Source organism: Bradysia coprophila (assembly GCF_014529535.1).
Source record: "Bradysia coprophila strain Holo2 chromosome X unlocalized genomic scaffold, BU_Bcop_v1 contig_222, whole genome shotgun sequence".
NCBI lineage: Eukaryota > Metazoa > Arthropoda > Insecta > Diptera > Sciaridae > Bradysia > Bradysia coprophila.
This window is the reverse complement of record NW_023503312.1, coordinates 87422-100722: the sequence shown is the minus strand read 5'-3', so window position 1 is coordinate 100722 and position 13301 is coordinate 87422. Positions and strand designations below refer to the sequence as shown.

General features: G+C 37.7%; 2 protein-coding genes across 2 annotated transcripts; one reads left to right on the top strand and one right to left on the bottom strand.

Moving 5' to 3' along the window:
* Positions 1-353: 353 nt before the first annotated feature.
* LOC119069037 (nuclear hormone receptor HR96) lies at positions 354-13301 on the bottom strand. The gene is made up of 4 exons (XM_037172906.1): positions 11247-13301; positions 1568-1780; positions 1289-1501; positions 354-1222 (listed from the first exon to the last, which is right to left on the bottom strand). The coding sequence occupies exons 1-4, from the start codon at positions 12729-12731 to the stop codon at positions 1022-1024; spliced, it is 2112 nt and encodes a 703-aa protein (XP_037028801.1). The 5' UTR covers positions 12732-13301; the 3' UTR covers positions 354-1021.
* LOC119069038 (CLIP domain-containing serine protease 2-like) lies at positions 6168-11049 on the top strand. Its single transcript, XM_037172907.1, has 7 exons — positions 6168-6405; positions 6478-6515; positions 6689-6867; positions 6953-7059; positions 7117-7302; positions 7369-7460; positions 10732-11049. The coding sequence occupies exons 1-7, from the start codon at positions 6339-6341 to the stop codon at positions 10972-10974; spliced, it is 912 nt and encodes a 303-aa protein (XP_037028802.1). The 5' UTR covers positions 6168-6338; the 3' UTR covers positions 10975-11049.

The window sequence follows — 13301 nt, the reverse complement described above, 5'->3', positions numbered from 1 at the left end:
TCCGTTTTTTCGTAATTTTTGTTTCATTTGGAAGGTAATCAAAGGCCGAATAGAATGTTGTTTGAAAAAAAAAAATTAAATTTGGATCCTCGGACTGAGGCCGATACTAGGCCCTATGTGTATTTATACTCAATAAATTAAAATTTTAGGGCTATTTGAAATTTTTGTTTTATTTGAAAGGAACGTCGTACGGGGCTTCGTAATTTCTAAGATGTACACATTACATAATAATTTTACTTTAACTACTTTAACCGGCGCATAGGCTTACGGTCAAAGTAGGGTGACAGACGCACTAGGGCCACGTACGCAATAGATATACGGGTTTGTACGGGGCTCAGTCGCAGCAAACGCTCCGACTGTTCTGATGGCTCGTTTTTTTAATTTTCAAAGAATTTTGTTCTAAAAATTGGCTCTGTAACAAACTTTAAAGTGACGAAAAAGTCACACGTGCCTTGAAATGAAAGCATCTGAGACCAAAAACCGCCAACACGCAAGTAATAGACTTTTCATTCATCTGAAACATTGTTTTTTTTGCCTGACTTCGTTCACTTCTCATCTTCGATTACAATTGTAGCGAATAGATGAACATCTTCAACAATCCCAATCATTTTCGAATGTTAGTAATATCTGTCTTATGGTCAATGTTTATTGTCTGTGGGACCTTTAAACTATATTTTAGTTGTAAAAATACCACAAAATAGTCACATAGACTGCATAAGCAACAAAACTCGTTTCGTCCAAGTCCACCGGATATACACACACAAGTTCCCTAAACTCTCCCAAAATGTACCTAAAAATCTCCTAAAGCACCGTTTGAGTGGTCGGCCTGTTACTTGGTAAACTTTCCGCTTTTATCCACTGTTTGTCGAACTAACTTCGAATTCCCCTGGCATGAGCTGACGTTATTAATGGATGTCCCGATCCCGTATAGCTAAACAAAATAATTATTAGATATCACCGAGCGAACCACAATCAATTCGCACCATCAATTTTTGTAAATATTTTTTGTGCTCAATTTGTTTCAGTGATTTTTCAAATCGAATATTTCGCGCAAAAGTGGCTCCACCTGACTAGGATTAACATCCAAATATACACTAATTATCACTTCATTGAGACGTTGCAGTTCAATGACCTTTTGCATCAATTTCAAAAACGTCGACTTGGCCACACACCCCGGATAAACACTTTCCAAATAACGTCTCAGCAGATAGTAGTACGAATTCTGAAAGAACACCAAACTTTTGTCACAATTTTCTCTTATAATGGACATGGGAAACACTCATCGTACCTGCTCCAATTTCAACACGTCCGAGTGTATGGTTTTCGGTCTTCCAGGGGTGAAGAGGACAATAGCGCATAAGATGAGAATTATATTTTCGTCTTGGCGCCATTGCGGTTCAAATGTTCGTATAAAACTTTCATGCGCTTCGTACACATTACCTTTAGCCAATTTTAGTACATCGACGGTAATTGATGACATTGCCTCTTCGCTGTGTGGTATCTGGTCGATAGGATAAATAAAATCGGTTAAAGTCAAGGTCATCGAAATAATTCTCCGTCCCATTACCTTCCATGTACATCGATCGGCATCGTCATACTGCATCACTGACCGTAGAATCATCATTTCAGTGCAGCCGCCTTTAAGAAGTGCTACTTGATCTTCTTGGCACATGTTCTTGAAAGCATTAATTTTCTTGGACATTTTGATCAATCGTCGAATTGCGATTGCTGTTAGATTGATTATTTTCAACAATTGCGGATCCTGCGAATTTTGGTTTGCCTGAAATAATTAAAAAGGAAAACTTATCAATTGTCGATACATAATGTAAAGTCGATGCTCGGTGTGCAAATAATGTTTTCCTCCCGGTACCCAAAATCGATTTCCCGATGATTTCCGATATCAGTATCAAATTAGACAAATTTCCCGGTGCACAATGCACGACTTCCCACAGCCTGGATGACTGAGTAACAAAACTTTTTGTAGAGTTGGAATTTGAAAACGTATCTTTTTGGAGAACCGCAGAACTGGGAAGTTACATCAATGTAAAGTAACAGCTTCCGCTTGAGCTTTGCTTCCCTTTTCCCGGTATCCACATTTTCTAAGGCTCGGAACGGGTTCGGGTTGACCTGTTTTAGTTCAGGTTGACCTGAACCGGATTCATGACCCGAACCTGAAAAATTATTTCGGGTTCAACCCGAACTTGACTCGAACATGAATTTTCGATTTCGGGTTTAACCCGAACCTGGCCTGAACCCGAAATTGTTCAACCCGAATTTTACCTGAACCTGAATTTTCAATTTCGAGTTCGACCCGAAACTGAACTGAACCCGAAATTTTAAATTTAATCAGGTCGGGTTCGGGTAGCCCGAAATTTTGAGCGTTTATTACACTAAAAAAAGTCAAAAATTTCGGGTTACCCGAACCCGACCTGATTAAATTTAAAATTTCGGGTTCAGTTCAGTTTCGGGTCGAACTCGAAATTGAAAATTCAGGTTCAGGTAAAATTCGGGTTGAACAATTTCGGGTTCAGGTCAGGTTCGGGTTAAACCCGAATACGAAAATTCAAGTTCGGGTCAAGTTAGGGTTGAACCCGAAATCATTTTTCAGGTTCGGGTTAAATCAAGTTCGGGTTCCGGTCTGACCGAACCCGACCCGTTCCGAGCCTTAACATTTTCGGACAAAAAATTTCTCGGCATCCTGGACACCACGGAAACACATTATTTGTACACACGGCAGATGAAGTGATATTTTCGGTAAGTCACTGTCAGTCCCGTATTAGGATATCGGACGTTTTATTTTCTTTTTTTTAAATTTGTTATTGTTTCTAAAATTAAAAAGCTGACATCACCTACCGAACCATTCCGAAACTGGACTATAACTTATTGTTTGGTTTGACTCCAAACGCGGTTTGATTATGAGGGATTCGTTTGAAAAACAGCCTACCGAATTCGGACGCATTTTCCAGTGGCCTTTTTTATTTGTGCCTAGAAAGGTATTCGACCCTAGAAACCAAAACCACTTTCAAAAAAATTCTTCGAAGTTTGTGTAACTGGTGAAATGAGACCAAAAACCGAAAACTTGCACTTTTCTTACAAAAATTTCTCCAGTTACACGAGTCGTACAGGGTCGTGTGGGGTGTCATTAGAAAAGTAATCACATGTTCTATTGAGCTGAATAGGGCTTATTGGGTTTAAAATTCATCGACACTGAAATATGTGCAGTTGAAGTTTTGGCTAAAGTCTAGTTCACCGGCACTCGCTAAAAGTAACTTTTGACTGTTCCAATGAGTTAAAAATGACTGAAAAATGAATAATCAGCTAAAAAACCAGCGCGGAAAACAAAAATAACAAAAAAAAAAAATTGAAATTTTTTGAAAAAAAAAATTGTGTCACGTATATTTGTATATATCGAGCATATTGATCCATAACGAGCATATTCGTATATATCGAGCATATTCGTATATATCGAGCATATTCGTATATATCGAGTATATTCGTATATATCGAGTATCATCCATATCGAGTATATTCATCCATATCGAGTATATTTATCCATATCGAGTATATTCATCCATATCGAGTATATTCGTATATATCGAGTATATTCGTATATATCGAGTATATTCGTATATATTGAGTATATTCGTATATATCGAGCATATTCGTATATATTGAGCATATTCGTATATATCGAGCATATTCGTATATATCGAGTATATTCATCCATATCGAGCATATTCATTCATATCGAATATATTCATCCATATCGAGTATATTCATCCATATCGAGTATATTCATCCATATCGAGTATATTCATCCATATTGAGTATATTCGTATATATCGAGCATATTCGTATATATCGAGTATATTCATCCATATCGAGCATATTCATTCATATCGAATATATTCATCCATATCGAGTATATTCGTATATATCGAGTATATTCGTATATATCGAGTATATTCGTATATATCGAGTATATTCGTATATATCGAGTATATTCGTATATATCGAGTATATTCGTATATATTGAGCATATTCGTATATATCGAGCATATTCGTATATATCGAGTATATTCATCCATATCGAGCATATTCATTCATATCGAATATATTCATCCATATCGAATATATTCATCCATATCGAGTATATTCATCCATATCGAGTATATTCATCCATATTGAGTATATTCGTATATATCGAGCATATTCGTATATATAGAGCATATTCGTATATATCGAGCATATTCGTATATATCGAGCATATTCGTATATATCGAGCATATTCGTATATATTGAGCATATTCGTATATATTGAGCATATTCGTATATATCGAGCATATTTGTATATATCGAGCATATTCGTATATATCGAGCATATTCGTATATATCGAGCATATTCGTATATATCGAGCATATTAGTATATATCGAGCATATTAGTATATATCGAGCATATATGTATATATCGAGCATATTCGTATATATCGAGCATATTCGTATATATTGAGCATATTCGTATATATTGAGCATATTCGTATATATCGAGCATATTTGTATATATCGAGCATATTCGTATATATCGAGCATATTCGTATATATCGAGCATATTCGTATATATCGAGCATATTAGTATATATCGAGCATATTAGTATATATCGAGCATATTTGTATATATCGAGCATATTTGTATATATCGAGCATATATGTATATATCGAGCATATTCGTATATATCGAGCATATTCGTATATATTGAGCATATTCGTATATATTGAGCATATTCGACCGAAGACTTACACTTTTCTTACAGAAATTTCTCGAGGTACACAAAACGTACATGGTCGTGTAGGGTGTCATTTGACAGGTAATTTTATGTGCTTTTGGGCCAAATAGGGTCTTAAGTGGTTTGGATGCATCTACCATGAAATAGAAGTTGAAATGTGTAAGTGCCCATATTTCGTCGCATCCAGACCCCATAAAACCCTATTTGGCCCAAAAGCACGTTAAATTACCTTTTAAATGATACCCCACACGACCATGTGCGTTTTGTGTCCCTCGAGAAATTTCAGTCTTCGGTTGAAAACTTCAACTGCACATATTTCAGTGTGGATGAATTTTAAAACTATCAACACCCTATTCGGCTCAATAGTACATGTGATTACCTTTCTAATGACACCCCATACGACCTTGTACGGCTCGCGTAACTGGAGAAATTTTTGTAAGAAAAGTGCAAGTTTTCGGTTTTTGATCGCCTTTCACCAGCCACACAAACTTCGACGATTTTTTTTAAAAGTGGTTTTGGCTTCTAGAGTCGAATACCCTTCTAGGCACATATAAAAAAGTCCACTGGAAAATGCGTCCGATTTCGGTAGGCTGTTTTTCAAAAGAATCCCTCTATCGGTACACTTTAAAAAATTGTTTAATTAAGACAAAACCCAACCAATCTGACCTACAGAATTAAATTGATGGGACCAACCAAACCAGGTACGATATGCACAACATTTTTTGCACGCGGTAATTCAGCGAAATAACAAAACATAATGCATACAACAACGGAGAAAATCGTAAACAAGTTTCCGAACAACAAAACAACATCAGTTAATGTTGAATTATGGGAGTGCCTTATTCACCAACACCGATTCTCGTAGGATGAAATCGAAATGATTGGATCGGTAGACGCGAAAATTGACAGCAAATTCCATAACCCTGATGTTTTATTGGAAAGAAGACTAAGAACGGAGATATGTTAACCAGAACGACAGTATAACCATTTTTCCATCAAACAGCTTCAAACAAATAGCTTCAAACGGTTACAAATGTGAAGCTAGTGTACTATTACCCTATGAGTTTGGCTTAGTCAGAAACTTTAAGCAGAAAACTTGTTCTTGTGTTATCAATGCATTAAAAGTCTTTATATAAATGCTGGGCGAATATATCGAAAAAGAAGCCTTGCACAGAAGGCACAAGGGATCGCTCTCATTTTACTGATAACGTTTATATTATGTGGAACAGGTCTTCTCACTAAAATCACTTTGGTATAACAGATGGATGGTACACCTGATGCGAATCATTTCTCTTCAATCACGAAGTGGTGAACCAGTTTTCATGGTTATTCGAAAATGTTTTCGGTATTTGCGTCTGACTTGGTTCATCGTATACTAATTCGCAGTTTTGTGAAATCAATCGTCGATACCAGAAAAGTGTCTCGGCAGAGTAAGAAGATACAATTAAACGAACAAGTCGTTTAGCGTCTGAATTCTGTGTAGAAGAAATATTTGTTCTAAGTAAAACGTCTAAGAATTCTCAGTAAATTGTGAAATATTTTTGAAATTGAAAATGATAAGTACGACTGTACGGGTCGCTGTGATGCTAGCCTTATTGTCTATAAGTGCAATGCAAAGTGGTTGGTAAATCTGGTCTCAGTTAGAAAGTAATTTTGATCAACAAAACGACCAATTGTTTCGTTACTTTTCAGCTGCTCATGAATGTGGCATTCAAAATTTTTCGGACAAGGTAACTTTGAGATATTAAATAAGAGCGCAGAGACACAATGTATCATATAAACATGTCGAAAAGTGTTTACGAATATTAAATCCAAATGCTAAGATTTGCTTGATATAACGTTGTGGCATGGGTGACTTTGAAACGCATCGATAAATTTGATCATCACAATTTCTAAATTAAAGATCATCAACGGAAATGTGACTGCTATTGATGAGTATCCTTGGACCGTTCTTATACGGTACAAACAACCGAATTCCAACAGAGAAACTTGGGGATGTGGAGGTTCGCTGGTGGGCACAAAAACAATATTAACGGCGGCCCATTGCGTCGAAGACATGGCATTGGCGTCTTTGGGAAGAATGTAATTGTCAGATAATAATTTGCACAATGAGTTCACGGACAATAAAAATTCTTTTTTTAAATTTCATGACAAAATCTTACGAAAGAGAATTTGTGCGATTGGGTGAATATGATTACTCAACGGAAATGGACTGTGTGGTACTAAGTAATTATAAGGATTGCACTGACCCGCCTGTCGATATTAAGGTAACGAGTAAGTGAAGTAAGCATAAATGTTACGAACAGACAAAAATGAAATGTTCCGCTTTAGACGTAATCATTCATCCAGAACGGAATGCTAACAGCAAATTGCACGACATTGCCATTCTTACACTCGAAACAACGCCGAAGCATACCGATTTTATTCGTCCCATTTGCTTGCCGGATCAAACGCTAGACGATCCAAGTAAGAAAAAAAGCGTTTACTATGTGACTGGATGGGGAAATACGATTGGTTGTAAGTGATTCTGCGACATGATTAAGTGTAATGAATGCAAACGGGAAATGTTTCTTGGCATTTTAGCTTTGCCAAGTCCTAGCAGCGTGAAAATGGATACAGCCGTGAATCCAGTTGATGGGAGTGAATGCCGAAAAAACTTTCCTGATATCAACGAAGTAAGTATTTGAGGCACGTTTGCGTCTGGCTTTGAGCAGAAACAGATTCTGCCTGTTTTTAGCCCCGTACGAAGTACTGGGGGCTTATAAGATCAATGTGCCGTTTGTAACACGTCGAATTGGAAGCAGACAGTAAGGGCAAAGCATTTGGTTGTGTTCATAGATGACGAATCCGCAATAAAAAAAATGTCCGTCCGTCCGTCCGTCCGTGACCCCTCTAGCTTGAGTAAATCACAACCTTTTTTCAAAATTCTTTTTTTTCCCCGATTGGTATCGACAAAAGTAAGGTCAAGTTCGAAAATGGGCATGGTAGGGTCGGCCCCTCCCTAGGGCCCTATAGGTGTTTTTCAGTCTTTCAACGATATCTACCGAAATACGCACGCAATAGCTGCTTGTGATATATCAAATGAAAGGTATTGACGAGTAGAACAAAGTTGCTGAACATTGTTTTTGGGTAAGATGCAACGTGGGCTTGTTGGGAGGGCTCTAAGGTCGTTACTCGGCCCTAAGTGTTTTTTGCACATAAATCGAGTAAATCTCATCCGATTTTGCTAGTTTTAGTTTTTTATGGAAGGTAATTGAATACCGAACAGAACGTGACGAAAAAAGTTTCAAATTAGGGCCCTTGGACTAAGGCCGCTACTCGGCCCTAAGTGTTTTTTGCACATAAATCGAGTAAATCTTATCCGATTTTGCTAGTTTTTGTTTCATTTGAGAGATAATTGAATGCCGAATAGAATGATGGCAAAAAAACTTTTTAAATTTGGGTCCTTGGACTAAGGCCGCTACTCGGCCCTAAGTGTTTTTTGCACATAAATCGAGTAAATCTCATCCGATTTTGCTAGTTTTTGTTTCATTTGAGAGATAATTGAATGCCGAATAGAATGATGGCAAAAAAACTTTTTAAATTTGGGTCCTTGGACTAAGGCCGCTACTCGGCCCTAAGTGTTTTTTGCACATAAATCGAGTAAATCTCATCCGATTTTGCTAGTTTTTGTTTTGTTTGAGAGATAATTGAATACCGAAAAGAACGTGGCGAAAAAAGTTTCAAATTTGGGCCCTTGGACTAAGGCCGCTACTCGGCCCTAAGTGTTTTTTGCTCATAAATCGAGTAAATCTCATCCGATTTTGCTAGATTTAGTTCTTTATGGAAGGTAATTGAATACCGAAAAGAACGTGGCGAAAAAAGTTTCAAATTTGGGCACTTGGACTAAGGCCGCTAATCGGCCCTAAGTGTTTTTTGCACATAAATCGAGTAAATCTCATCCGATTTTGCTAGTTTTTGTTTCATTTGAGAGACAATTGAATGCCGAATAGAATGATGGCAAAAAAACTTTTTAAATTTGGGTCCTTGGACTAAGGACGCTACTCGGCCCTAAGTGTTTTTTGCACATAAATCGAGTAAATCTCATCCGATTTTGCTAGATTTAGTTCTTTATGGAAGGTAATTGAATACCGAAAAGAACGTGGCGAAAAAAGTTTCAAATTTGGGCACTTGGACTAAGGCCGCTAATCGGCCCTAAGTGTTTTTTGCACATAAATCGAGTAAATCTCATCCGATTTTGCTAGATTTTGTTTCGTTTGAGAGATAATTGAATACCGAAAAGAACGTGGCGAAAAAAGTTTCAAATTTGGGCCCTTGGACTAAGGCCGCTAATCGGCCCTAAGAGATTTTTGCTCATAAATCGAGTAAATCTCATCCGATTTTGCTAGATTTTGTTTCGTTTGAGAGATAATTGAATACCGAAAAGAACGTGGCGAAAAAAGTTTCAAATTTGGGCCCTTGGACTAAGGCCGCTAATCGGCCCTAAGTGTTTTTTGCACATAAATCGAGTAAATCTCATCCGATTTTGCTAGTTTTTGTTTCATTTGAGAGACAATTGAATGCCGAATAGAATGATGGCAAAAAAACTTTTTAAATTTGGGTCCTTGGACTAAGGACGCTACTCGGCCCTAAGTGTTTTTTGCACATAAATCGAGTAAATCTCATCCGATTTTGCTAGATTTTGTTTCGTTTGAGAGATAATTGAATACCGAAAAGAACGTGGCGAAAAAAGTTTCAAATTTGGGCCCTTGGACTAAGGCCGCTACTCGGCCCTAAGTGTTTTTTGCTCATAAATCGAGTAAATCTCATCCGATTTTGCTAGATTTAGTTCTTTATGGAAGGTAATTGAATACCGAAAAGAACGTGGCGAAAAAAGTTTCAAATTTGGGCACTTGGACTAAGGCCGCTAATCGGCCCTAAGTGTTTTTTGCACATAAATCGAGTAAATCTCATCCGATTTTGCTAGTTTTTGTTTCATTTGAGAGATAATTGAATGCCGAATAGAATGATGGCAAAAAAAGTTTTAAATTTGGGTCCTTGGACTAAGGCCGCTACTCGGCCCTAAGTGTTTTTTGCACATAAATCGAGTAAATCTCATCCGATTTTGCTAGATTTTGTTTCGTTTGAGAGATAATTGAATACCGAAAAGAACGTGGCGAAAAAAGTTTCAAATTTGGGCCCTTGGACTAAGGCCGCTACTCGGCCCTAAGAGTTTTTTGCTCATAAATCGAGTAAATCTCATCCGATTTTGCTAGATTTAGTTCTTTATGGAAGGTAATTGAATACCGAAAAGAACTTGTCGAAAAAAGTTTCAAATTAGGGCCCTTGGACTAAGGCCGCTACTCGGCCCTAAGTGTTTTTTGCACATAAGTCGAGTAAATCTTATCCGATTTTGCTAGTTTTTGTTTCATTTGAGAGATAATTGAATGCCGAATAGAATGATGGCAAAAAAAGTTTTTTTGGGTCCTCGGACTAAGGCCGCTACTCGTACCTAAGTGTTTTTTGCACATAAATTGAGTAAATCTTATCCGATTTTGCTAGTTTTTGTTTCATTTGATAGATAATTGAATGCCGAATAGAATGGTGGAAAAAAAAGTTTCAAATTTGTGCCTATTTGTGTACTAAGGCCGCTACTCGACTGTTCTGATGCCTTGTTTCTTCAGTGGTTCTTATGCAGTGAAAACCAAAAAAAAAACTTTGAGAAATTAGTATCGTCTGACAGAATGGATTATTGTCGCTTGCTGAGAAGAACAAAATATTTTTCCGCTGTCTTTTGAAATACATTTTCACACTCAAGGTCACACTTGATGTGCGCAGTTTCTCTTTCTGTTAGGATACTACGTCTGAATGGTCTACCATATGTTCTTTTACAATCCTAATCCTCTCATAAACTCTACTAAATTATGGTTGGAAGACCGCTTGAGCCGTAATTGTTCCTTATTTCAGAAATTCCAATTATGTGCCGGTGGAAAAGCTGGTCATAATGTATGCAGAGGAGATTCAGGAGGTCCACTAATGTACACCAAGGACAACAAATGGACAATTGAGGGTGTTGTCTCATATGGCAGACAACATTGTGGAAGAGTCGGTTTCGATAGTGAACCAGCTGTTTTCACTAGAATTGCGGGCTATTTACCATGGATAAAGAATGTGCTACTCGATCAGGAGAGACCGTCGTGGGATGCATAAGTCGTTTAAATGTCGTTTCATAGTAAACAACAGCTTTTATCAAAAAATAAAAATTGGGAAAACGATAGATAGAAAGACCGAACTATTTATAGAAACGGCTGGTAAGATAATTGTGTTTAATTGACTTGACGTCTTTATCATTCAGCCATGAGATAAACCTGTGGAATGATTGACTAATCAACACGAACATGCATACGTCAAGTTGAACTCCACAACAGATGAACTGATATCGCAAACGAAATTTCCCGACAAAAATCATAAAATTCTCTCACCTTGATGCTGCATTCGTCCAATCCGGACAAATCTTCGTCCAACGGTGCGTACAGAGCTTTATTAGCCACAATCAGTTCATTTAACTTCGCTCGTTCGGCATCGTTCAGCTCTCGGTTGTTCGACGTGCTGGGTGCCAATGAATTTACGGTTTCATATTCCAATTTGATCGCTTCATCGATGACCGATTCTAACGAACTATGCTGAGGCACTGAAAAATCGTTCATGGTATTTAGAATGGTGTGCAATGTTTCTGACGATTCTGGTGAATCAATTTTATCGATCTCCTGGCTATCGTGGTTTTCTTCCCGCGTCGGACTTATCACCGCTGCACTGTGCGGACTATCGTTGAGTTGGGTGTCCAACATTGATTTGATCATCGGATTCTCTTTGTTTGCTATTGGTGATTGAACGGGCGATGGGAGTGATGTAGCGATTTCGTTTTCGTCTTCAACTTCGATCGTTACCGTTGGTTCCTCTTTACATTTCGTGGTCGAATCAACACTGCTTGAATGATTGACCATTTTGTTCAACATTTTTAAGGCTTCGGCTGGTGAGTTCATAAATTTGTTCATAATTTGCAAAGCGTCTTCCGGCGAGTTCATTAACTGCTGTATGAATTGAACACATTCCTGCGGAGAGCTTGCAATTTTAGCGATAATTTCCAGCGCATCGGTAGGTGAACTCATGAATTTGGTGAAAACTGTCAGAGCATCGAAAGGCGAATTCATAATTTTGCTGATTATCTTAAGTGCGTCGCCCGGTTGACTAATCAAGTGACCAATGAGACGCATCGCATCTTTCTGGCAACTTAGAATTTTAGTCACCACTTCAACGGCTTCTTTCGGTGTCTTCATCAGATGATTGATCAGTTTGCTGGCATCCTCTGGATAATCGACCAAACACTCAACAATTTCTGACGATGAAGCATCTGCATCGGGAAATGGTTTCGGCACAATCTTTTCGGGATTGTTCGTAGATGAACTGATCACTGGAAACATTTCATTGAGGTCAAACGAACTGGATGGTGTAAATGATTCACTACGCGAACTCGATGAATTGCTGGACACGGTTGGACTTAGAGTATTTGTTCGGTTGCTGCTGTCTTCCCAATTATCACCGTCCAATGATATTCCATTTTCTCGTTTGATTTTTTGCGGAATGGTCACATGCTGATTTGTTGTTGACGGCTTTCGTTTGGCTCTGTTTTGTTCGATTTTCATTTTCTTCAAAATTTTGTCCTCCTCCGACATAATGTACTCCTTCTTCATGCCGATTGAAAAGCATTTTTCCAGGCGACATTTCTGACAAAATCGACGTGTTACTACTGAAATATCACAATTGTCAGTGAACGGACATGTGAATTCTTTCGATGAAAGGGCATTCCGTCGAAAGAACGCTTTGCAACTTTCACATGTGACGGCATTGAAATTGTATCCCAACGATTTGTCTCCACACACCATGCACACTTTATCGGACGCAGGCATTTTCACATTCTCAATTGATATTTTCGCCTGATATACGGAACTAGGAGCGTAATGTTGACCGAATATTCAATGCGTAAGTCAAATAAGTCTATCTGTTTTCGGTTTATTTGGGTAATGCGTGTTACGCAAAAATTGCAGCACAACAATTTCTTTGTTGACGTTACTGGTGTATTGTTATTTGAACTTGTTTTCCACACACAAAATATTTTACAACATCATCGATTACACGCACGACAAAAAAACCAACACAGAAATGTTCTAATCCGTCAACATAAAAACATCTCCTTTGATTATTGAATGGTTCTATCGCACGACATTCGTCTCAAATGATGAATCAGATACCAGTATTTTAATGTTGAGCTAATCGCGTCTCACTGATTTTACTTTTTTCCTTTTCTTTTCGTTGAACCAAAGAGTCACTATCATTTATTTCGTGCACCTGTTAATAAGATTAATGGTTAATCAATGTTCTTATCACGAATCACAATTTGAAGTTTGCCAGATATCGAATTTTTTTTTTACATGTTATGGGCAATTATTTTATAGACTTTGGTATATAGAATTGAACTG